The sequence below is a fragment of the Carassius carassius genome, chromosome 21, assembly GCF_963082965.1.
Source record: "Carassius carassius chromosome 21, fCarCar2.1, whole genome shotgun sequence".
Lineage (NCBI taxonomy): Eukaryota > Metazoa > Chordata > Actinopteri > Cypriniformes > Cyprinidae > Carassius > Carassius carassius.
Window position 1 is genome coordinate 22378171 of NC_081775.1, and position 25656 is coordinate 22403826.

The 25656-nt window shown below is 36.7% G+C and overlaps 3 protein-coding genes across 7 annotated transcripts; 1 reads left to right on the forward strand and 2 right to left on the reverse strand.

Annotated features, from left to right (window-relative positions):
• Positions 1-3318: 3318 nt before the first annotated feature.
• LOC132097865 (vesicle-trafficking protein SEC22b-B) lies at positions 3319-6631 on the reverse strand. Of its 3 annotated transcripts, XM_059503838.1 has the most exons (6): positions 6415-6529; positions 5027-5080; positions 4808-4917; positions 4477-4637; positions 4246-4392; positions 3319-3723 (listed from the first exon to the last, which is right to left on the reverse strand). In XM_059503838.1, the coding sequence occupies exons 2-6, from the start codon at positions 5042-5044 to the stop codon at positions 3569-3571; spliced, it is 591 nt and encodes a 196-aa protein (XP_059359821.1). In that variant the 5' UTR covers positions 5045-5080; positions 6415-6529; the 3' UTR covers positions 3319-3568. The 3 variants fall into 3 exon arrangements, with proteins under 3 accessions (XP_059359821.1, XP_059359818.1, XP_059359820.1); XM_059503835.1 differs by lacking the exon at positions 5027-5080 and having other exon boundaries at positions 4808-4907; positions 6393-6631; XM_059503837.1 differs by lacking the exon at positions 5027-5080 and having other exon boundaries at positions 6415-6630.
• A 1672-nt stretch (positions 6632-8303) lies between these two features.
• LOC132097867 (N-acetylneuraminate lyase) lies at positions 8304-12478 on the reverse strand. The gene is made up of 12 exons (XM_059503839.1): positions 12338-12478; positions 12085-12154; positions 11892-11965; positions 11703-11790; positions 11354-11411; positions 11080-11155; positions 10892-10984; positions 10605-10753; positions 10450-10496; positions 10002-10086; positions 9847-9886; positions 8304-9255 (listed from the first exon to the last, which is right to left on the reverse strand). Exons 2-12 carry the CDS (start codon positions 12150-12152, stop codon positions 9110-9112), a joined length of 924 nt encoding a protein of 307 aa, XP_059359822.1. The 5' UTR covers positions 12153-12154; positions 12338-12478; the 3' UTR covers positions 8304-9109.
• A 1409-nt stretch (positions 12479-13887) lies between these two features.
• LOC132097868 (ER degradation-enhancing alpha-mannosidase-like protein 3) lies at positions 13888-25656 on the forward strand. Of its 3 annotated transcripts, none has more exons than XM_059503840.1 (21): positions 13888-15075; positions 15170-15215; positions 16346-16446; positions 16555-16594; positions 16697-16809; positions 16907-17057; positions 18646-18780; positions 19238-19343; positions 19465-19562; positions 20314-20439; positions 20523-20606; positions 20710-20793; positions 20984-21108; positions 21233-21407; positions 21499-21644; positions 21863-22007; positions 22186-22377; positions 22515-22680; positions 22940-23125; positions 23317-23364; positions 24472-25656. In XM_059503840.1, exons 1-21 carry the CDS (start codon positions 14963-14965, stop codon positions 24768-24770), a joined length of 2679 nt encoding a protein of 892 aa, XP_059359823.1. In that variant the 5' UTR covers positions 13888-14962; the 3' UTR covers positions 24771-25656. The 3 variants fall into 3 exon arrangements, with proteins under 3 accessions (XP_059359823.1, XP_059359824.1, XP_059359825.1); XM_059503841.1 differs by having other exon boundaries at positions 21233-21395; XM_059503842.1 differs by lacking the exon at positions 23317-23364.

Consider the following 25656-nt stretch of genomic DNA (forward strand, 5'->3'; position numbering starts at 1 on the left):
GTGTGGCAGGATGTAGATCATAATCACATCTGTCTGTGATTCATATCAAGAGTTCTAATGAACAGGGTCGGTGATGGGCAGAGAAAAACAACCCTGTCGAAATCAGGCTTTTGATTGGGCTTCATCTGAACTTATACACTTAAATGGAACAAATGTAATGCTTTTCACAGCAAGCCAGTCTGCCGGAAAATGCACCCCCCATATCTCCCACCAGGAAAGAGTCACATCCATGGATCATACCCCACTTAATCACATTAGTATTACTATACTATAACTACATATAGGAAAGTGTCACATCCATGAAACTTCGTCAGGGTAGCGCCATATTTAAGTTTTGACAGTAATGAAGTCAAGGCTGTGAGGGATGGATGTACAGTGTGTTCAATGGATTGTACTGTTCTTGATTATACTAATAGTTCAGCAGCAGAACTTAAGATGACAAATTTCTTTTCTGAAAAAAAAAAACCCTTTCATTGGACAGAAACTCCATAAAAAAAGTTTTGAAAGTAAATTTTTTTTATTTTTGTAAATTTAATATTGTAAAAAACGTCTGTCTCTCGCAGCCTAATTTTAATTTTAGTTGCTTTGAGTGACGTGACATCCAGCCAAGTATGGTGACCCATACTCAGAATTCGTGCTCTGCATTTAACCCATCCAAAGTGCACACACACAGAGCATTGACCACACACACACCTGTGAACACACACCCGGAGCAGTGGGCAGCCATTTATGCAGCATCGCCCGGGAGCAGTTGGGGGTTTGGTGCCTTGCCCAAGGGCACCTAAGTTGTGGTATTGCCGGCCCGAGATTCAAACCCACAACCCTAGGGTTAGGGCTCAAACTCTCTAACCTCTAGGCCACGACTTCCCCAAACTTTGGATAAAAGCGTCTGCTAAATGAATAAATGTAAATGTAATGTAATGAGCGTTATAACAATATGACTTCTACCTGACTAAAGCCTATAGCTGAATACCATTCACGTATGTCTAAAATGTTCTTTAAAGAGCATTTCATTCAGAAAACATATGTAAGGGTGATCATGTGAAAACCATCTCTTGAGATTTTTTATGTTAGTTTATATTAAAACATTTTCTAAATATCTATTAAATATAAGGAAATGTATTGCAGATGAGCGAAGTCTAAAAATATCTTTCAGATGAAACCATGTACATCAGACGTATCCACAATGTATATCACAGTTCCGATTATTTTACTCCAGTATATCTGGAAAGCTCAAGAAAATTTGATAATGCCTGAATTAATGTCCCCTTAATTTACACCCCTAATGGTAACAAAATTTGTCTGGTAGATGATTGAGGAGGAAGTCTACTGTCGTGGAGGTAAACATAACACAAAAATACTGAGTGTACCTTTAATTTGTGGCCATTTTTCCCCCTTTTAATCAGCAAGGACTTTCAGTGTAACTTAAAGGGATAGTTCACCCAAAAATGAAAATTATGTCATTAATTACTCACCCTCATGTTGTTCCAAACCCGTAAGACCTTAATTTATCTTCAGAACAAAAATTAAGATATGTTTAAAATATGATGCATTCTGACAGCTCTTTGACCCTCCAATAGACAGCAAGGGTATTGCCACGATCAAGGTCCAGAAACGTAGTAAGGGCATCAGTAAAATAGTGTGTGACATCAGTAGTTCAACTGTAATTTTACAAAGCTACAAGAATACTTTTTGTGTGCAAAGAAAAAAAAAGTATTGCTCTCCTTCTCATCCGGTCTGCTGTGGCTGGACTCCATTTTGGAGAGTATCACGACGCATGCGTGTACTTCTGCTTCATGTAGACAACGCATGTGCATTGTTTTCTTGTGCACAAAAAGTATTCTTGTAGCTTTGTAAAATTACAGTTGAACTACTGATGTCACACACTATTTTACTGATGCCCTTACTACGTTTCTGGACCTTGATCGTGGCAATACCCTTGCTGTCTATGGGAGGGTCAAAAAGATGTCGGAATGCATCAAATATAATATCTTTATTTGTGTTCCAAAGATGAACTAAGGTCTTATGGGATTGAAACGACTAGAGGGTGAGCAATTAATGACAGAATTATCATTTTGGGGTGAACTATCCCTTTAACGTTAGACATTCCCATCTATGTTATCAGTTCATGCTCTTCAACCATAATTCTAATTAACATGCATTTTTAATTACATAAAACAAACAAAAAAAGGCCTGCTTTGGAAAAGAAAAACCCAAAAAGCCACAGGCCAGTGATACCATTTCTGTAGGTAAGATTGACAGTGACCTTGTAGTAGACATATACTAATCTCTCTCTCTCTATTATATTATATTATATTATATATATATATATATATATATATATATATATATATATATATATAAACATGTCAGTGTGAACTGTAAAAACAGATAAAAGCAAATAAAAACTGAGTTTGAATCTTTTATTTGTAATGTAGGTTAGGTGAGACCAACAAACTCTCTCCCGATGAGCATTTTAGCTTTATCCAGTTGGTACGTGGATGTCTGGTTGGTTACTGTGGGTTTAATTCTTCAATGCATGTAAAATACAGATTAATGTAAACACTGAAAGAGAAAGCTGTTGGAACCCAGGTCATATATCATATCTGCAACCATGCAAGAGGCAGGACCACAGATACAGATATATGTATTTCTAGACTGCACCGGACTTGCATTTGACCTAAATCTCTGCTTCTTGAAAAAGTGTCAGGCCACCACTCTCCCACAACACTAGGTTCAATGATCTGGTCTGGATTGAGTAACAGCTGGTCATGACTGCGAATCTCCTCGCTGCAGTGCAAGTGCTGTTTGCTGGGCAACTTCTGCACGAAGAAAACAATCCAAAATTCCAAAATATCTGTTTGGTCTAAATGCGACACAAATGTACATTTGAAACTAATTCAAACTAAGACTTAATAAACCAATCCATTTTATAAGGCTTTAAGAGCTACAAGTTGAATTCTGGAATACCTGTTTTATATATAAAAGCCTAAATGGGCAGTCAATACAATTACTAATTTTGTGCATATCATTGTTGGGACCACAGCTTTACTAATACAGCTGACCCACAAGCTCATTTTGCGTTTACTCCCCTGGCTGGAAGGTAACCCTAACAGCCATAGCATGAGGAGCATTAAGTGTTCAGTGGAAGCGATCCAACCCACAATGTGCTAAAACTACAAATCTGAATTAACATACTTCTGTTAATGAATTATCAATTCACCTTTTTTGGGATGCACTGCTGCTTTATGGTATACTGTTATACAGTATATAAGATTAATTTCCATGAATGGAGGGATTTCACAAAGACGTACAGTATACAGGAAAACACTCTTTCTCTCATTCATTAACACTCCAAACAAGTGCAGACAAACTTCTGTGTAGTTCATAAAACAGATTCCAGTGAGGATCATGTTAGGGACTCGACAGCCTGTTAGGAGGGAAACTGCCAGATCCAACAGTCTTTCAGAACAAGCTGTAACTTTAAAACACAACGTGAACTTGTCGTTATGTGAGAGTCCGTCTGCTTTTCACCTGTAACTTTTCTTCCCTCCGCACATCCCATACTTCACAGCCACCAGAAGCGTATGTATACGATCAACATGATGAAGAAGACTCCACCCGCAGCTAGCTTAGCATATGTGGAGCGAGTGTTCAGGTACTTAGCGTCACTTCTGTATTTCTTGGACAGGCTGGACAAGTTGCTGGCCTTCGAGTCCAATGCTGAGAAAAAAACATGATGAAATGAAGAGAAGAAAGCTGAAATTTAGCAAGTTTAGCTCAGGGATCTTCATTTTTTTAGCAGTCACTACTAGTCTTTAAAGCCTCATGATCCTTCAGAAATCATGCCTTTAGAAATGTGATTGATTATGATGATTTGGTGTTAAAGAATTTATTTTTTTATTATAATCAAATCTGTTGTTTTGTTTATTTATTGAGCCCTTGCTGAAAAAAAAACCTACAAAAAAAAAACATAACGGTAATGCACAAATATTGGACTTTCACTTGATTTTAGAGCCCCATTTATACATTTGCATTTTTATTAATATAAAATTTTGTTGATGTTGTCATTAAAGCTATTAAAAGCATATTGTATTACAGAGCATTTTAATTTACACTTTTAAAATAAATTAAAAACATGGAGCTTTGATTAAATATTGCATTTTAAATGCCTCCAAAATAGAGGTTACACATTTGTTAAAAATAAAAAAAAGGAGAGAAAAAAGGTTCACAAGACGTATTTACCAGATAAGGCCTCCCCTCTTTGCAGGACTTCTTCAATGTTGGCCACCATGATCCTCTGTACATCCTGTAGCTCTGTGTTGATGTTGCTCAGGTTCCTGCGTGCTCTGCTGTCGATGTATGACTTTTTGGTCTTCTGAATATATGTATCTTTGGACAGGTAATAAAACAGAATTACAAGCTTGACATTTGATGGGGAGTAAGTGAAACTCTGGTTATAGTGATTGCTCTTACCAAACTCGATGAAGGAGTAGGGCCTGGAGACCGTGGGCACCTTCTTGCCATGCTGTTCATGAAACTCTGCTTGCAGATCTTCGAGATAAGCAAAGGCTAGCTTTTTAGGAAACCCGGCCTCACAGAGCACCAAATAGCAAACGCCTTTCTCTATGACGTAGCTTTGAAAAAAGGTGAGAAGAAATCTTTTATTAGCCATGCGTTTCAATCAATCACATAGTTTTGTGTGTTAAACTAGAACTAAAAATGTACTGTGATCTCAAAATGAAAAAACTCACCTTCTTATGATCAATTATTTTATGATTTTAGCTGTAGTGTACAGTATACTTACTGAAAGGCCATTGATCCAGCCTCTAAGGTGCATCGGTTTGGACTCTGTTCATTTAATTTGCGGAAGAGCTGCTTGGCTTGGCTCTGATAATGCTGGAGATCTCGACCCATCTGAGAACAAAAGTGCAAATTTATTAGATAAAAACACAGTCACTCTTACTCTGATACATTTGACTCAGTCCTATTCAAAGGGATTTTACAAAGCTAAAGGTGAACAAACCTTTTCACTTCCCTTCATGGCAGCATGAAAGGAGGAAACGTAGAGATGTTAGACCTAAATCAAGAGACTGTTGTAAAGGTAATAAAACAGCTGGGAAACCTATTAGTCACATTAACACTTTTCGGAGTAACTCTATGGAAGCTTTTTGCTTTACATCTTTCAAATCTACCAAAGCCCAAAACTTTGTCTTGATCCTCTAAACATCAACAACAATGTTTTAGCATCAAAAAAAATTAAACATACGAGATAATTATCAAGATGTTTTGCATCAGTTCAGCTGAAAGAGAAGTTACGGAGTTATAATCACATAAATATGGAAGAAATATATTGTCTTAACTGTTTGTACAATATTTTAACAAAGCACACTTAACATGTTAACGTTGGTCTCTTCCTCACACAAAGTTATCTTATGAGTATAGCCAATATGGAATATACCATTAGAACCATTTGGTGCCTTTGTGGACCTTGACATATCACTGTATGCTTTCAATGTACAGAAAAAAAATATAGCAAGTTATTTAAAAAAATATTTACAACACTCCTTTTGTGTTACACAGGAGAGTCATCATACAACACAAAGGTGAGTTTATGACAACCTTTTTCAGTGAACTATTCCTTTGAATACAGCCATTTTTTTAAATGTTATATATTTATTTTTAATTGTATATTTATTCCTCTATATTGATTGCATCAGGTCATGGAATATACTCAGATAAAACATGGATAGTTTTTGGGGTAATGTCTCAAACAAATTTACATTACATTTATTCATTTAGCAGAAGCTTTTATCAATGATGATTTTTCTCTAGAGTTAACACTGTGGAAAGATAATTTTGTGATTAATTCAAAAAGTTGCATGGCATTAAAATTCTAATATTCAAAATTTTTATTCTAATATTTTTTAAATTATGTTACTGATGTGTTTGCGTTTTTAATCTGTTTATTAAAAAACAATTGGATTAAATTTTGTATGGTGGGAAGAAAATGGTGTGAGTTCAATCATGACAGAAGAGGGCGCTGTATCTGATCAAAATGATGCGAATCCATCTAATGAAGCCCCTCTATGTATGACCAATTACATCTTTCACACAGAGAATAAACGATATGGAGAAAAATATAATAGCTCAAGATTTACTACGCCGTTAGATTCCAAATAAAGCATTTCAAATTAATGTAAATACTCAAACAGACGTCTAATTACAGCAATTTGAGCTAATAAAGTACAGATTAAAGCAGTCTTTACTGTTGTGGATTACAAATCCAGATAACTAGACACTTTTAGAAGTAAACGTAATGTTTTCAAGATATTGCTCTTTGATTTCTTACGCTTACAGTACGTGTAGGCCTAAAGTAAATGATAAAACACACCGATACCACTGAGCTCTTACCTGCTCGTCCTCCTGCATTGAAGCCGCCAGCGGCAGTCCGTCCGCCAGACGCGCGATCATTGTCAGCAGCACCATTTCGCTATAATGTAAAATTTACCCACAGCAGGCAGGCGTAACTGAAGCGGTTAACAGCTGTTAAATCTCTGTGTCTGGATTACAGCTCCACAACACTCCTCCGTACGCTGAGCTGGCCGGAAATACGTGCATATTTGGCGTCGCTGTATTATTGTCCCGCAGGGCTTTACTTTTTTAAACTACTATCATTGGTTCCGCCTGTGAATGGGGATTAGATATTGTTATATACTGACTTTGAAGGAAATAAATTAGTGTTAATCATTTAGTTTTGAGTCATTTATTTTATATATTACCAGGGACAGTTTTTTTGTTTTAAAAAAGGTAATGACCTATTTTAACCAGAGTAAACGCATTTCTTGTTGTCAGTTAAATCATCTCTCCACAGTGGAATATTTATCTATACAAAATTACATAAATATATTTACATATACGTTTCTGGACATAAAATAGCTCAAATAAAAGTAACGAAAAATTGATTTCTGTGTGCCTATTTTGTGTCAGCCCCACAAAATCACAGAGGGCCTAAGCTTAAAATTTTTACACTGTTTAAAAACTGTGGTCCTTATGATTTCTGAACCCTCTCGAAGATCAAATCAGTTGCTATTTAACATGTTTGGTTACCAACAGTTTGTCTGCTGGAGACAGATACTGCTGGTGCACTCAGCAGATACTACATATGAGCCTTCTCATATGAATTTAAATGTCTTTTGCACATAGACCCAGGAATAAAGAACTAGTGGCAGACACTCTCCAAGAATAATAATAATAATAAAACCTTTATTGATAACAACATGAGATGTTACAAAAGTAATTTAAAGGATATCCACACTATGTGTCCAGTCTCTGATTTGTAGTCAGGCAGCTTTTTCTACAGGAAACGTGGTCATGACCTGAATTTCAAAGAGCTGAGGTGTCTGTTTTAGACACAGTTTAGTTCTCTTTACTTGTATCCTCACTGGAAAGGAAATTGCTAATGTTGTTCGTGCTGCTACTGCTGACAAATGGTCATGTACTGTGAAATACTGTGCTTGTTTCAGTCAAACTGTGGAGTCAGCAGTAAAACAACTGATTAGGTGATGATAGTGCAGTCTGGGATGTGTCCTGCTGAGACAGTAGTGAAACATTAACCATACCCATTAACCATACATTGTTTGTCACACAAAAAGGTATTTAAGACAAAAAAATCAATACATAAGAAATCAGACTTAATTTTATTCAGTTGTTTTTAAACATCTAAAAAAAATGGAATGTTATATATGAGTTGCAGTTTATGGGAGATTATGAAATTAAACTAAAAGACAAAGGAGCCAGGAACATTTCATCCACTTCACTTCAAAGGTTTGATTTGTTCTGTGTCATTCTGCCAGATTCCCACCACAGGCTTGAACAGGGATGAACACAGATAATAGTGGGCAATGACATAACAGCATTATGACAGCTGGATTAATCAGACAACAAGAGAGATACATTCTTTGTCTTCTAAATTTCTCAGTTTCCTGAAGGGCCACTGTCCTATGGAGTTTACCTCCATTGGAGCACACCTGCCTGAAAGTTTCTAGTATGTTTAGTGAGATCTTGATTAACTGGTTTAAGTGTGTTTAATTGCAGCTGAAGTTCTCTGAAAAACAGTGGCCCTCCAGGAGCAGGACTGGACACCCATGTTCTAGGGCTCTCTAACCAGGCCGAAGAAAATAAGGTAATGCCAGACATTAGTAATAATAAAAATAAATTAATAATCACTGACTAGACAGACAAATTAAAGTGGTTAGATTCCAGGCTACTATGAGGCCGAATACAAACTTCAAAGCAGTATCTTGCATTCAATAATGAATAATAATTTTTATTAGTTACATCTGAACATACAAAAATGTCCCTTTTTGAGCAGTATTCTGCAAACATGCGAAACTCAAGAGATTAAAACAGTGTGGTGCATGTGATTTTCCACAAAGTATTCAGTGTCCATGGACAACAGCACTCACATTTGAATAGAATCTGGAAAGAACTCATTCTGTTATCTAAATATCATTAAAAGAATATCTAAAAGAGATAAGAGTATACAATTGAGTAATGTTACATAGAAATACTTTTGTAAGTGTCTTACTCAAGGGCACAGTGGTGATATAGTTGGTCCAGCAACCACTGCCTCAGCAGCCTGGATTAGTTAACAATTACTGTACATCAACATCAGCTAAAAGAAGGTAATTAATACAGTACTAAAGAATAAAAATTAATTTATATGCATATGTTTTTTAACCCAAGACAAGAACAAACAAAACATACAAAACTCATAAAACATTTAGGTATACAAGATCCAGTATATCATGTTGTGAATAAATCAGTAACACTGAGGATTATTTGTAACTCTTTTGGGTAATTCAAGTAGGTTTACCAAAATTTCTTGTTTCATTTTAATGTTATTAATTAGAGAAAACAAAATGCTAAATGTGTTGACAATAAAAAAAACTAAACATTAATCAGGCAAAGCAAGTATAAAGTATGAAAAAAGGTACAGTACATCAATATACTGTAGTGTAATAAATGTGGCACTGTTTACACTTCACTAACAACACAAATGATTTGTTTGGAGTTTTCAGTTAGGTTCAATGAAATGTGTTTCATTTTATTGTCCCTGAGAGAAGTCCTTGATTTTCTGTGCAATAGCCTGGGCCTTTGAGACAGGACATGGCAGCATCGGGAGTCGAGGGGGACCCATTGCTAACCCTGACACTTCACTCATCACCTGCTTATTCACAGACACATCAAAACCTGCAGAGCATAAATAATAATAATTCAAATGAAAACTTCCTTGCAATAATATACACAACAAAATCAAGACTTATGGACACTTTTCAAATGTTTGAGATCAGTAAGTTTTTTTTATTTTTAAGAACTTTTATTTAGCAAGGATGTATTGAATAGGTCACAAATTACAGTAAAGATAGTTATTATTTTACAAAATATTCCCTTTTTTTTAAAGTTATATTTTGATCTATTCATCAAAAAATTACTACTGTTTCCAAATAAATATTAAGAGGCAACATTTAAAAAAAAATTTGACACTGATAATTAAAATAAAATTTTCAGCAATTCAGCATATTACAATGATTTCTGAAGGATCATGTGACAAAGAAAATTGGAGTAATTGCTGCTGGAAATTCAGCTTTATCATCGCAGGAATGAAATACTTTAAGAAATATATTAAAATAAAAAAACTAATATTTTTAAATTGTAATAAAATTTCACAGTATTACTGTTTTTATTGTCTTTTAAATCAAGTACATGTAAGCATAAAAGACTTAATTAAAAAAGAAATCCAAACATTTGAAAGGTAATGTATGTAGAAAACAATCAACTCACCAAGGTTCTTAGCAAATGTGATAACCTCCATAAATTCAAACTGTAAATAGAAAATGAAATCATTAATTTCTGTAGTTAAAAACATGCTGATAAAATAAAGTCCAAAAGCATCACTAAATGAGAATTAAACATGCAAAATGGGATGAAGGTTGTACCTGCAGGGCTCTGGTCTGCATGTGGTTGCCATTATCAAAAGCAGCAAGCATCTGGTTCACTATGCGTCCGAGGTAGTTATATGTGCTGCAGAGGACAAAGAGTGTTACATGGTCTTCAGTAAAATATTAAGGAAAGGAAAGGACATGACATGTGGCCAAGAATGTGTCCATTACTCGAAATTTGTGCAATGCATTTCAAAATTAAAATTTCCTGAAATTGCCATCCAGGATGTAGATGGCGAAAGCATTTTTGCATGAACTATTCCTTTAAAATAATAATGTAATCCAAAACTGAGATAACACTAATCCCAAGAACCAAATCGGTCACTAAATAACAAAATGCAAGAAGCAAATCCACACCACAGCAGGAAAAACAGTGAAAGGTCATGAATTCATAACAACTGAGGCCAGATAAAGAGTTCCTGGATGGCATGATGTTGACACTCACCTCCCTACTGCTCCATGAACACCGAGTACCAAAGCTCCCAAGAGTTGCTGCAAAAAAAAATTGTAAAGCAAAATATATCAAATTAAAACCACATTATTTAAATGTTAGACTAGCAGGAAAAATGCAGTAGATGAAGGAGTGAGGGGACTGTATACCTCATCTATTCCGAACATTACAGACCAGTTATGGGACTGACTGTAACAGACACACTGCCCGAGATCCCTCAAGTCAGTCCCAGTGTATTTCACTCCCTGAAATGAGGGGATCATCTGCTCTATCCCATTTAGCACATCAGCTGCATCCACTGAAAAATAAAGGAAAAATAGATACTGGACTTCATGAGTCAGTGTGAACCGGTCACATTCTGTACTATGCAATTCTAAAGAATTTACAATCAGTGTTTTGACTGCCAGAAATGATGATGTGTGGGAGCTGCACTTACACGCAACACCAGTCATGCTTGGAATATGATAATAATACATCGGAAGATCTGGAGCAAAGGCGCTCACTTCTTTTAGGAACAACCTCAATGCATCTGTGAAAAGAGGAAGAGAAATCATAAGCATGGATTGAAATATAAAAAATTAAAACTAATTAATAATGTAGTGTTTAGGAAAATAGTGTTTAAACCTGCATTAATGGGTTTGAAATAGGAAGGAGAGATTACTGCTATGCCATCAGCCCCTATACTGGCGGCATGCCGAGCCTGGGGAAAAGTAAAAAAACATCCACTCAGCATTTTCACACAGTCACGAAGAGGGAACATGCTGAAACACGAATGGATAAGCAACAAATGAGACAAAAGCAGAATGTGGGTCTTCTGTTATGAAAACGGAGATGTGATATGCATGAAAAATGCAGTTAATGCGTGTTAATAAAAGAGATTGTGAAGAAGTGTGCTCACCAGTTCTTGAGAGTCTTTTATACTCATGCAGCCAACATGAACAATCACTTGCTCAAGCCTTGACAAACACATAAAAGAAACTAAACCTCTGGCAATGGAAACTTTTATAAGGAAAAAAGTAATAAAGTATTATTACTATTAATATGAATAACAGTGTTTCTTCAACTTTGCACACTTTGGGCCTCATGAACTTTTAGAACATATCTTTCATCATTACATTTTTCTTCATCATCATTAAATATTTTTTTCGTTAATATGTCATTGTATTGTATTGTCAAACAACCCTTGTCCCCTTAGACATTTTTGCTGTCCACAGCTGAATAAACACTATAAACATGCAATAACTCACTTGCCCTTTCCATGTTGGCACCAAGCTGCAGCAAGTTGCTTCCTTTCCTCCACAGTTAGAGAAAAGCCCTCACCTGTTGTGCCGTTAACTACCAAAAACAAGGTGGTTTAGGTTACAAATAATATAAATGAGAAAAACAGGCTGCCTTATTCCCCATTTTTGTCATTTTTATTAAATAAATAGACTTACTAAACACACTCTTGACATTTTGCTTCTCTATTAAGTAATCAATGTATGGTCCAATTACAGAGAGATTGATCTCCCTGAGAAAAAGAAAAAAAAGAAAAAAAAGAACAGCAAAGAAGAACAGATCAATGAACAGAGCACTACACCTCAGGTAAGATATTCTGTAATACTTTTATTGAGAAATGAAATATTTCACCCTTCTGCCGTGAGTGGTGTGAATGTAGCTGCCACGAGCCCTGTGAGCTTTTTTACGCTTTTAGACATCTCTACATAGATAAACAACAACAAAATGTCTATCACGTAAGCCTTTCCACGTAAGCAATTCCTTGTTCAAGAATCAGGTTATAAATGGCCCATAAAAGTCTCAAGGTCTGTTCACAACATAATTATTAAACTTGGCCAACCAACTACATTTGAGTTCATTCCAGATATAAAATACAATGTCTTACCTTCTCTCTCAGTCGATAAAAGCGTTTAAAGAGCTCGGGCAGTGTTCATTCGACAGTCACTGCACTGTCTGCCTGCTGATCCGTGCGTGTTTGTAAATGACGTCACTGCACGAGACAATCATGTGATGCGTGCTTAACAGGAAGCGTACCCAGACTTGTTGCTACATCTTGAAAAGTAAAATATGTGGTAAATCAGAAAGTTAAGGACTTTTAATGCATTACGTTAAGAAAATATGTTGTAATGAATACATACAATGTCATGGGATTTTATTCTTTATTTATTATTGTTATTGTTGATCATTCTTGTCATGTGAGATAGACATTGCGGCTGGAGCATATTGCTTACTGGAGTAATAAATTATGTAAACTGGAAAAAAATCGTCTACAACAGCATAAATAGGCTATCTAGTAAATACAATTAATTCACAATTGTATTACATAGTAATTACCCAATGAAATTAAAGCAAACACATATACAAAGTGAAATCTTTGTAAGGTGCATGACAAAGAATATTAGTAACTTGGGTAACACTTTAGAATAATGGTCCATTAGTTGATGTAAGTTAATTTATTAATTAACACGACCAAAAAATTAACAATACATTTATAACTTTATTTATTCATCTTTGTTAACGTTAGTTAATGAAAATACAGTTATTCATTGTTAGTTAATGCTAATTCACAGTGCATTAACTAATGTTAACAAGCACAACTTTTGATTTGAATAATGCATTAGTAAATGTTGAAATTAACATCAACTAAGATTAATAAATGCTGTAGAAGGATTGTTCTTGCTTAGATCATGTTAACTAAAGTAGTTAACTAACATTAACTAATGGACCATTATTCTGAAGGGTTACCGCAACTTATTGATGTTTTAATTAACATATTCTTATATTTAAGATTCTTTATTATTCATGTTCTTAATTATATTATATTTCTATGTTTGTTTTATATTTTATATTTTTTATGTAGTTTTTTTTCCCTTCTTTTTTTCTGGAATAAATAATTGTTATAAATTTAGGTAATTTTTGGAACAATATCACTATTTCCTTAGTCTCGACGAGGCAAATTTCATAGATAGAAGTTTATGTATTAACACACAACTAAATAATTTTTCACATTTTTTATATAATTTGACATTAATCACACTAAAAAATAAATATAACACAAATAACACAAATATAACCCATAAATACTGTATTTTTCATATTATTTTTTACACGTGTACTCAAACTATACCAAAAGGAATTTAAAGCATACATAAAAAGTGTATTTTAGTAAGATGCATTACTACTACAACTACTACTAATTATAATAGTAATAGTAATAATAATAATAAAAAAAATAATGTATTGTTTTATCACTTTTTTATTCTGTTATATTTATATATTTTTGTTTCATATTTAATTTTAATTTACATTTTTTGTTGTTGTTGTAAAAGTAAAACACTCGAAAGGCAGGCTGGGAACTGTAGTTTTTGCACAACACAGTTTACGGGGCGTAAACCCGGATGCGGATGTTGACGTCCTCCTATGATCTGTCGTAAGACGGGTGATCGTCATCATTCACTCGGCGATCGTGAGAGACAGACGTCTGGCTTTTTGTATCACACATGCCGTAAAATCACTATTAAACGGAATATTTTTTATTTGTCGGAATCGGACAGCTGAATGGACCTTTTAGTAACTCATGGATGATCGAAGAACATATTTAAGATGGTCTTTCTGCTAGTTTCAGCAGCGTTTCTGCCTCAGTAACATATGTTCAGTAACGTTAGTGTCAAACTGTCATCGACGGGTTAACGTTAGCCGGTGAGCTAAACAACAAAGCATGACGGGTTAATAAATCTTTTTGTTTCTTCATCATATCGTCTTGACAACAACATTTCGCTGGATATTTTATTCTTGAATAACGCCGCAGCATTTTCTACATGGTTTAAACTTGTTTTTAGTATCACGAAGATGGCACTGGAACACGCATACTATTTATCTGATTGCTATTAGTTTTAATCGGATCTCCTTCTTTCTCGGGATGTAAACTGCTGATCGTGTCACCCATGGTGATGGTTGCTATTAGAGGCGAAGCATCTTTCCTCATGGCCCCATCTGGAGCTCCTCTTGAGCCTGTCTCTGCTGGGGATCTACAGTGATGTAGTTGTGTTGTTGTTTTGTAGGTGATGAGAGTAGCATGCAGACGCGTCACATGGGTGCCAGCGTGTTATCAAGGTGACAGGCAGGTGAGACAACAGCAGTTGGCTGTGTAATACTCTACAGGACTTTCTTGATCGTTCTTTCTTCATTAGTCATTTGTAATAGACACTAAAACTCAAAGCATCTCTGAAATGCAAGATCTGCAATTATCCAAGTGAGACGTTCAGATATAAACAGAAACTGTAAAGTTATTGAGCTAGAACAGTGAATGTATTCAAATGCTGTGGGTGTTGCTAAATCTTCCCTGCATTAAGTTTTTTTGGCATTAAATTTGAAAATGATGGACTGGAGGTGGAGGAACTCTAACTTGTTGCTAAATACACACATCTAAGATAGGAAAAGTTGACTCAGACACCTGCCTAAGGTGTCTTCATCTACGTGAAGTCCATTGTGAAATCAGTGGATTTGAGCCATGTGGATGCTTCATTCTGCAACAATGTTGCCTGCTTTTTTGCTGCTGTTTCTTATGAGAACCTCCATCAGTTTGTCGGAAACCATGAGTAGAGATGAGAAGAATAAACTGAGGTATGGGTCTGTGTGAGGAAACGCAAAATGATGACTTGCCTGTTGTATGATTCAGAAAGTTTTTCTTTATCTGACAAATGTCTTTGTTTCTCAGGAACCAAGTGGTGGAAATGTTTGACCACGCCTATCAAAACTACATGGTATGTACATAGTGACTGATAACTTTCTTTGTTAACAGTTGGGTACAAGGAAATGTTAATGCTACTGTTCCAGTCTCTTATTGTCTTAGGCTGCATTAATTTGTGCATAAATACACTAAAAAAAGGTAATAATGTGAACTAATATTATAAACTTAAAACAAATGGTTTCTACTTTAACATTTATTTAATTTTTTTAATATTATTGTGGTTGAAAAGCAGAATTTTCAGCAACCATTACTCCAGTCTTCAGCGTTACGAATCATTCTAATATGCTGATTTGCTCTTCTAGAAACATTTCTTCTGTTATCAGTGTTAAACAGTTATGCTGCCTAATATTTTTGGGGGTCTGTGATACTAAAGAAATCTTTTCTAACATTATAAATATTTTACTGTCACTTTTGATAAATTGAATGCATCTTTGATGAATACAAGTATTAATATCTTTTTAAAAAATCTTACAATCAAACTTTAAACTAACAAAAAAATCTTTACACAACTAAGTTCTGAGTAGCAAAAATTACGTACCATAGGTTTAGGGATTGGTTTATTTTTAGTTGTATGTAATTATGCATTATGCATGATTTATTGCTACTAGTAAAATAGTAATAACTGTAAATTAACAGTAACACTGTATCCAGGTTTTACTGCATTTCTTTCTTCAATGAAACACAAAAAACCACACACAAAAAAATTCTGCTCCATAAAATGAAAGACAGTCAAGTGTTGTTTTGGTCTCTACTGACTTTCATTGTATGGACAAAAACAGTTGAAATGTTCTTTTAAATATCTTCAAGTTCCACAGGATAAATAAAGTCATATCAATTTGGACATTAATGTGAGTAAATGAAGCCAGAATTTTAGATTATCCCATTAACATCACTGGTTTGCAAATAAATGTTCTTTAACAGTGAAAAATACTTCCCAGAAGCCTCTGTTATGCCCAGAAGAGTTTCTAAGCAGGTTAGAAACATAAGATGTATGAAACTAAAATGCGAAATCCTTCAGTTTGACAAAAAAACTTGCACGGAAAGGATGGCGAGGATAGGGGAGGCAGATTAATGTTTGAGAGAACAGCAAAATAATAATTAAAATCTGCCTGATTTGATCACATTTCATCTCTGTTTTGACAGGACCATGCCTACCCCGCTGATGAGCTGATGCCTTTGACTTGCCGTGGGAGAGTACGTGGACTAGAGCCCAGTCGAGGGGATATAGATGATGCCCTTGGGAAGTAAGTCTGTTGGAGAGAAAATAAAGATGGAGAGGTGTAGAAATGTCTTTTTATTTAGTTCTTTTCAAAGAAAGACAGAGATGAAAACATGTTTTCCTGTTCCTTCAGGTTCTCCCTCACTCTCATTGACACTCTTGACACTCTTGCAGTGAGTAACATCTCAAACTTGAATTTGGAACTGCATACAAACAGTCATATGTATAGTCAAACCCATGGTTGTTTGCTCATGACGTGCTCTGACATCTCACAGTTGTTAAATAAGACAGTGGAGTTTGAGAAGGCGGTGAGGAGAGTGGTGGCGGATGTACGGTTGGATAATGACATCGTGGTGTCCGTATTTGAGACCAACATCCGGGTGCTGGGGTGAGTAAGGCATCTGTCAGAGTTTCAAAATGGGCTGACAGAGTAAAAGACTACATTTTTCAATTGTGGCCATCTAAAACTTTACTGTTCTCCATAGTGGACTACTGGGAGGCCATTCCATGGCTGTCATGTTGAAAGAAAGTGGCCGAATGGTCTGGTACCAGGACGAGCTGCTGCACATGGCCAAAGATCTTGGACTCAGACTGCTGCCTGCATTTAACACCAGCAGTGGCCTGCCTTACCCTAGAGTGAGTAATTGCACATGTACATGCATTGCATATACAATATGAATGATCAAAAATCATCACTGGAATGGAAATATGTCCCTCTTCAAGTCTTTTTAGACATGTTATGGTCTTTTTTAGAGCATTAATTCTCTTGTTTTGAATCTCTTTTGAATCTGGTGTTCTGATCGTAGCTGTGCTTTGTTGAAGTCTGCCGTAGGGAAATGAACTGTGTGACTTCCAGCGATGGCTGCACAGTCTCATCATCAGCTTGACCACTCCTTTCCCATTTGCTGTTAGTTCAATATACAGACATACAGTTTTGCTGTATGCTCACAGAACTTTCACAGAACTTATTGCAGACATGTCTGGAATACCTGATTCTACGTTGATGCATTGCTGCCACAAATTTATTCTTTTTCCACTCAATCATGTTATAAAAACAAGATGTTATGTCGTTTTAACAACATATTTTCTCGTTAAAATGACATCTTTTCTTGTTAAAACGAGGTATGTTGTTAAAACCATATAATTATCTTGTTAAAAGATGAGATAATTTGGAACGACATCTTTTCTCGTAAAACGAGATATATCGTTACAACTATATCATTATCTCATTAAAAGATTAGATAATATGGGACATCTTTTCTTATAAAAACAAGATGTTATGTCATTTAAACTATAGAATTATCTCGGTAACAGGACATCTTTTCTCGTTAAAACAACATATTTTTCTCATAATAACAACATATTATTGTGACGCTAACAATGGAGGACAGGAGGCAGATGCAAGTAAAGGTAGTTTATTGACAGAAGTATGATGGATGAATGCTGGTGAGTGACGCAGGAACCACGATGGTAGCACAGACAGGTGGGTAGGTGGTTGGAGTGCGTTGGTAGCGATGGCGGTGATGGTAGATCGGTGATCGGCGGTGATAATCCGTGAATGACTGTGAATATCCGATGAAGACTGAAGCAGGACACAGAGCAAAGACAGGAACACAGGAGCACGAACAGACATCGACACGAGGACCTCAAACAACGATCTGACAAACAGGAGACGAAAGACAGGGCGTTAAATAGGCGGTGGAATGAGATGCACCTGCCGCTGATCAGGCGATCAGTGGCAACACCCACATGAACCAATCAACATGACATAACATGACTACAGCTGGAGACGGTGCATTCGCGAACCGTGACAATTATGTCATAAAAACAATGTTTTCCCATTATTATAGATATAATACGAACAATTTTTTTTAAATATAAAAATAGCTTAAGTTAATAATAATAGCTATATTTCTACTTTAAATAAATGCTGTTTGTTTTTAATTTTCTGTTTATTAAAAGGTCCTGAAAAAAATTATAAATTATAGTTTTCATGAAACTAGGCATCTAAATATTTTCAACATAAAAAAGAAAAATGTTACTTAAGTGCCAAAATGATTATGTGACATTTAAGATAGAAGTAATGGCCATCGCAGGAATAAATTACATTTATAAAAAGAACATGCAGAACATGAATTTTGAAATCATAGTAATATTTTACAGTATTTAGTTTTTCTGTATCCTGTATTTTTGATACCTAAATTTTGTGATTCTTTTTTTACAGGTGAACCTGCGTTATGGAGTCCGTGGACCTGAGACCCGTACAGGCACCGAAACGGACACCTGCACTGCCTGTGCTGGGACAATCATTCTAGAATTTGCAGCCTTGAGCCGCTTTACTGGGGACCCCACATTTGAGGTAAAATAGCTTAATGTTTGAAATGTGAACAAATGTCATAGTTTTGTTTAGTTTCTCATATAACATTCAGAAATGTCTTTATATAATCTCCAGATAAATATTTATTTTTAGGGTACAAAGAAATGTTTTGTATCATTCATTTTGACTTGAGCACTTAAGGTCACCAAGCTAGTAGAAATACTGTTGTGATTGTTTTGTAACAAACTAACAATGAAACACTGACGTCATTTCAGCCTGATGTACTGATTCCTGGAATGTTTGTACACATTCTGTCTACAAAATTATAGCATAGATCCCTTATGACATAACTGTACCGTCTGTAAGACTGACAACATTAGCGTGACTCTTTGTGACCTATGAAAAGTATTATGAGGTCAGGAATGTTGTGAAAGAGACTTACAATGACTAAATCTATTGAAGTATTTTAGGTGTTGGTGTACTGTTGTATTGTTTACAGGCTCATGCGAGAAGAGCTCTTGACTTCCTTTGGGAAAAGAGACAGAGGAACAGTAATCTAGTGGGAACAACTATCAATATCCACTCGGGAGAGTGGGTCCGCAGGGGTGAGACTGAATCACACCCTACAACCCATCCAAGACATGAAACAAATGTACTTATATACGGACAAATAAGGGAAACGTCAAGTCTGAATCATGGTGTTTTTTGTAATTGTTCTCTTAACAGACAGTGGAGTTGGGGCAGGCATAGATTCCTATTATGAGTACTTAATGAAGGCTTATATATTACTTGGGGATGATCAATATCTGCAGCGCTTTAACACTGTGAGTATCTGTCATTCTTTTGTTAAAGTCATTGTAATCCTGCTTTCAAATGGAGCGGCACTTAATAGACAGAGCCATAGATCACTGACAAGCTACGCAATATCGCGTTCATTATTGCAGATGAATCGCCTTCGATAATGAACGCGATATTGCGTAGCTTGTCAGTGATCTACGGCTCTGTCTGTTAAGTGCTGCTCCATTTGAAAGCAGGTGATGGCGATTTAGCGCTAATCACGGAACCAGATTTACTGACTAGATGCGCATGATCATATTAGATATATCGCCCAGCCCTACTTTGAAGAGACTCCATTCACTTTCATAATTTCATATGCATGTGTATGTTTAGATTTTTGTCTTGTTTACTATTATTTTCTGTGTATTTTAGTAGGCTGGAGTAGGTTGTGTCTTTTAACATTATAACAAATAATAATTTATTATTAATATTTTTAATAATGAATTATTTATTTTAGTAGGCTGGGGTAGTTTGTATAATTTACTGTTTTGAATTATTATTTGTATATATTTTTTAGACATTATATTAAAATTATTATTCTATTTATTTTATAATAGATTATTATTATTCAAAACAAAAGCCCTGGAATGTGGTGTTATATCTTGTTACCCAAAGCTGTTGGATCCATTTTTTACTTTTTCTAGTGTGACTCTCATTTTAGTTTTGTCTGCTATGATATAGCAGCTTTCTTTATCTCGTCTGTATTCATGAATTGTGTTTGCTTGGCATGTATTTCAGCACTATGCATCCATTATGAAGTATATTAGCCAACCTCCTCTGCTACTGGACGTCCACATCCACAAACCCCTGCTGCCAGCTCGCACCTGGATGGACTCCTTGCTTGCTTTTTTCCCTGGATTGCAGGTGAGTAATCAGTCATCAGTCTTGTTTTCATTCAGTCATGAAAATCCAAACGTAGGAGCTCTGCTCCTTTCTGCTCCTTGCAGGTGTTAAAGGGGGATATCCGGCCGGCCATAGAGACGCATGAAATGCTTTATCAGGTTACCAAGAAACACAACTTCCTCCCTGAGGTAGATCCTCTTTTCTGCTGTCTGTCTTTTCAATTTCGTCAATATCTGTGGTTTACAAACTCTTCTTGACTTTGGCCCACTCCCTCACGTACTGTCTCGCCAGGCCTTCACCACTGATTTCAGGGTTCACTGGGCTCAGCACCCCCTCCGGCCAGAGTTTGCAGAAAGCACCTACTTCCTCTACAAGGTACAGAGGTGTCACTGTGTTCTAAACTAAATCTCAATATAACATCTCCTTCACTCACATCATTTTCCTTCTCATCAACCTGCAAATGTGACCTCCTTCACGCTGCACTGCTCCTGCTGTAGTGCACTCAACCATGTACTTTAATGTTGTTAACCACTGAGACAATACAAATGATTCATTTCCTCTGAAGGCAACCAGAGATCCATATTACCTGGAGGTGGGCCGCACCATACTGGAGAACCTGAACCGGTACGCTCGGGTTCCATGTGGCTTCGCTGCTATGAAGGATGTGAGGACAGGGAGTCACGAGGACCGGTAAGAGCAGGAGTTTGTGGGTAGCTAAAGAGGATGTTGGTTTATATGAAATATTTTTAGACAAGAAGATTTTGTGAAGGGAGTGTTTATGAGTAAAGTTATTTCTTTTATTTCTCTTTATCAGCATGGACTCGTTTTTCCTGGCGGAGATGTTTAAGTACCTGTTCCTGTTGTTTGCTGAGGAGGAGGATTTGCCTTTTAATGTAGAGGACTACGTCTTTACCACAGAAGCTCATCTGTTGCCTCTTTCCCTCTCCACTGTTTCAAACTCACCGGCGCCCCCTTTGGTAAACAATACGGTACTGCACATACACGCCAAATCAGTTTTTACTGTTTGTGTATATCTTTAAATCTATCAAATGTTGATATACTATCTCTCTGTCACCCCAGGCTGGAGAAGAGCTTGATGACTCAAATTTTGAGTGGACTTGCCCTAACACCCGCCTACTCTTTCCTGATCCTGCCTTCCCACGCAATCTCCGCGATCCAGTCAGGAGCGCGTTGGATAAGAGTTGTCCTCACCCAACCACTCATCGGTGAGAAAGTGATATTACCAGCTGGTCTATGTTTAAATAGCATTTTACATCATTTTATATTATAGAAATGAGATATATAATTAGCATTACATATAGTTACAGCTATAATATCAGATGCTCTATTTTAAAATAATAATAATAAAAAAACAGGTGCTCAGGTAATAATAGGAAATTTTCAAGAAGCTATTTAATGTTTTCTTTTCATCTGTCTTGTGCAGAGAACCTGGTATGGGACGTCCTCCTCTCAGGGCTCAAGACTTCATGGTCAATAACCCTGAACATCTGGAGCTGCTGAGGCGAATGGGTGTCAGTCTCATCCATTTGAAGGATGGCAGAGTACAACTCGTTCAACATGCCACCCAGGTACCATGCAGACCCAGCAAACCTGTGTTGATCTTTTTAACACTATTTTATTCTTATTAAGGCAATAATAGTTATAAACACAAATATGATATTTTATTATATTACAAATAAGAAAGGAAGTATACTATTTAAGTTGTCTGTAGATTCAAGCAAAATGTTCCTTTCTTCCTCACTGTAGGCGGTGAGCGCAGTCGCTGCAGAAGACGGCATGCGTTTCATGCAGGAAATGATGGAGCTGTCCAGCCAGCAGCAGAAAGAGCAGCTTCCTCCACGAGCTGTTCAGATTGTTTCTCTCCCCTTTTTTGGTAGAGTGGTTTTGACTGCAGGCCCTGCGCAGTTTGGAATGGATCTTTCCAAAAGCAGTTCTGGAGTGAGTATGATTAACTGTGACCTTTTATTATGAGCTTTCATACTTTTGGCTATTTCTGTGTTGTTCTTGGTTTGTTCTTGCTACAGGGTATCCATTTTTTTAGTCATGCTATACTGTGTATTTTCCTTCTCCCTTAGGTGCGTGGTTTCGTAACTGTAGCGGAGCCCTATAACGGCTGTTCTGAGTTGAGTAACGGTGAAATTGTGGCAGGCCGCATCGCTCTGCTGCAAAGAGGCCAGTGCATGTTTGCAGAAAAGGCCAGGCACATTCAGAAAGCTGGGGCCATTGGAGGCATCGTCATAGGTGAGATATGTTTAATGAGGAGTCAAGTCACTTAGATCAGGAGTTTTCAATTCTTTTGATGCCAGTGTCCCCTAAATAGAATGATTTCCTCACAAAGAACTCCCCCCTAAACAAACTTAGATAGGTGGGCTATATATTGTTACTGAAACCCAAGCAAATTCTTAAAATATTATCTGGAAAATATTTAGTTTTTATTAAGTTGACAGCCTCACTCTTCTCATATTTTCCAATGACCCACGTAAAACCCTTTTGTGTTTAGATGACAATGAGGGCAGCAGCAGTGATACGGCTCCTTTGTTCCAAATGGCGGGAGATGGGCGGAACACTGACGATGTCACTTTACCACTTCTTTTCCTGTTCTACAAAGAGGGTAACATCCTGTTGGAGGCTCTAAAGGAGTACAGGGAGGTGGAGGTGCTGCTCAGTGATAAAGCTAGAGACAGAGGTGAGACACTTTGTAAGACAGAGCGAAGACATGAACATGAAAAAAATTTTAATATGTGAGGAAGGTGGTACACGATGCATCATCTACTTTCTTTTCTTTCTAATTATTCTTCCTTTATTACTCTTTCCCTCTGTGTTTGTATCTATTATCTCTTGCCACTACTTTCCCCCCCCACCTTCTTGGATGAGCAGAATCCATATTTAAGGGGAAAGCCCTCCCGGGCAACCTGTTGGATGGCAGTAAGTACCCCTCCTCTATGGGTTTCCCTTCATGCATCAAACCCACTTGTTTTTAATGAGTCATGTTCCAAAGATTATATTTGCTAGTTGAATGAAAATAAATGGCATCACCAAGTAGGAAATTCTGAATATTCTTTAGGCCCTCCGTTGGAGGCATGTCAGCAAGATAATAGATGCGGTGTTAATTTTTTTTTAAATGAACTAAATTATTATTTTTCATTTACAATTAAACTAGTTAAGGATCTGTTTACACCTGGTATCAATATGTGTTTTTGTCAATCAGATCTCAAGTGGAAAACATTAAATATAGGCATAGATGGAGTCTAAAACATTTTGAACTTGTACACTTTTGACCACTTTCCAGTGGTAGTCGAAAAAACCCATTCGACCAGATTTCGTTCATAGCGTAGACACTTATGTGGTAGAATGTGTTTGAACAGCCACAAGGGACCATTTACTTTCTGCCCAATGATCTAACACGTAAGCACTAAGGGACGGGTTTTGAGAAAGTGCACCAAAATAATTCACTCCAACTTGATTACAATTGAAATCGACGTTACCATTTGCTTCCTTTCCCGCTCACTTATAAGCAGCGTATTACTTCCTTCATTCATTCATATTTGTGTGCCATACTCAGCACTTCCACAAAATAACCGTGTGATGAAATGAAATGAGAGGGGAGGGTCTGGACAAAATCCAAACACAAGTGATGTACTTAAACACATAACAACCAGGTGTAAATGGTAATGCAAAAATAAATCGAAATCAAAATTTGGACGTTTTGCTCTACAATGTGAATTACATATACCTAAACTGTAAATGCACATTTTTAAGCAGTTATGCTTGTTTTTATAAAAACATACATTTGTATCAAGGAACTACATAAGAACGGGAACCCATGGCAAATGACTTTTCTGTGTTTTGACATTAAGGCTGCAGCATTTGAACACACCGAAAGTTTATGGAGTCTTATTAGTGCAACTTCTGGATGACAAAATTTTGTCATCATTCTCCACACCTCATGTGGCCTACTAGGTTTTGTCAGTGATGTATAATTGATATTAATTAAATTCCTTGTAGTTCATTCAACTGACTTCTTTTTTTAAGGTACGGATGGAGCAGAAGAAGGGGACTGCTCCACAGAGGAGAAAGACCACACTTCTCCTGCCTTTTCAGAACCTGTCGACCAATCACAAGTAACTACTCAGGAACAGACAACAGATGACTCCGTCGTAGGACAAGAGTCAGTTCAGGCAGTGGAGGGACTTGGCAGTTACGCCTCTGTGGATGAAGGGGAGGAGCCTGCGGCAGGCGGAGACTCCAGCAGCCAATCGGTGGATTCGCTGATGGCTGATTGGCAGGAGGACTTGGAAGCGTTTAAACAGATGGAGAAGGATGAGCTTTGACATTCCCCTCCATCTTGGACTCCATTACGTTGTCCCAGCCGTAGCACAGACTGAGAAATCGGTTCTGTCCCATAGAGTCAATATATCAGACAGGCGTGATTAAGAACTCTGACTCGAAGAGCTAATTTTCTAAGGCCAGTTCTCAGGGGCTTTTCTTTACCAATTCACATCTTTCCTGTTTTCTTCTTCAACTGAACACTGAAAAACTGTTATTGCAGATTTCACCCACACATTACCACTTGTCTCTTTCTCTACATGCCTAGGGTGCACAATCAGTCCTGTTTTTGTCTTCCTTCTAACTAATGGATTCCCTGATTATTGAAGTGCAGGCTTAAATCATCAGTGCTGATTAATCGCCTGAAGGACTGATTACTTTAATGGCTGGTTTAACCGTGACGAATTGCCTTTTTGCAATAGGACTCATACTCTGTTCTTGTCTCAATTTGCAAGGTCTGAAAAAAGAAAATATGAAGAACTTTATGGAATGATATATGTGTATGTTGGAGTGTTTGTAGGTATGTTTATTGTTTGATTAATAAGTGAATCAGCCTGGGAGCCAAACAAACAAATCTCCTGCAGATCAAAAATGCTTCTTCCAGTCTTCTGCATTAAGTATTTAATGGTCTTACACATTCAGTCCAGCTAATATGACTTTATAATGAGGTCAATGTTTTCGAAGAAAAGCATTAAAGGACCATGGATGACAACTTTGCATGTCAATGAGCGACAGACTATTTTCCAAGGATCAAGGAGACGTGCAAAGCATTTCGAACGATCCTCCAGGGGGCGCCATTGCTCCGCTGCGCCCAATAGCTAATTAATTGACTGGGAGACCATGCCAGAGGGCGTGAAATGTGATGAGCTCAATAAAATTAATGGAAAACTT

Excerpts from the sequence above, each read along its gene's own strand:
- LOC132097865 (XM_059503835.1), bottom strand. The coding sequence starts at position 6,489 with ATGGTGCTGCTGACAATGATCGCGCGTCTGGCGGACGGACTGCCGCTG. Across the intron at positions 4,908-6,392 it reads AAGAGCTCAGTGGTATCGGT|ATCTCCAGCATTATCAGAGC; the intron begins GTGTTTTATCAT and ends AGATGGGTCGAG. Across the intron at positions 3,724-4,245 it reads AAGAGGGGAGGCCTTATCTG|CATTGGACTCGAAGGCCAGC; the intron begins GTAAATACGTCT and ends TTTTTTTCTCAG.
- LOC132097867 (XM_059503839.1), bottom strand. The coding sequence starts at position 12,152 with ATGTCTAAAAGCGTAAAAAAGCTCACAGGGCTCGTGGCAGCTACATTC. Across the intron at positions 10,985-11,079 it reads TTTCAAACCCATTAATGCAG|ATGCATTGAGGTTGTTCCTA; the intron begins GTTTAAACACTA and ends CTCTTTTCACAG. Across the intron at positions 10,754-10,891 it reads AAGCATGACTGGTGTTGCGT|TGGATGCAGCTGATGTGCTA; the intron begins GTAAGTGCAGCT and ends TTTATTTTTCAG.
- LOC132097868 (XM_059503840.1), top strand. The coding sequence starts at position 14,963 with ATGTGGATGCTTCATTCTGCAACAATGTTGCCTGCTTTTTTGCTGCTG. Across the intron at positions 16,810-16,906 it reads ACCAACATCCGGGTGCTGGG|TGGACTACTGGGAGGCCATT; the intron begins GTGAGTAAGGCA and ends TGTTCTCCATAG. Across the intron at positions 20,794-20,983 it reads GCACCTACTTCCTCTACAAG|GCAACCAGAGATCCATATTA; the intron begins GTACAGAGGTGT and ends TTTCCTCTGAAG.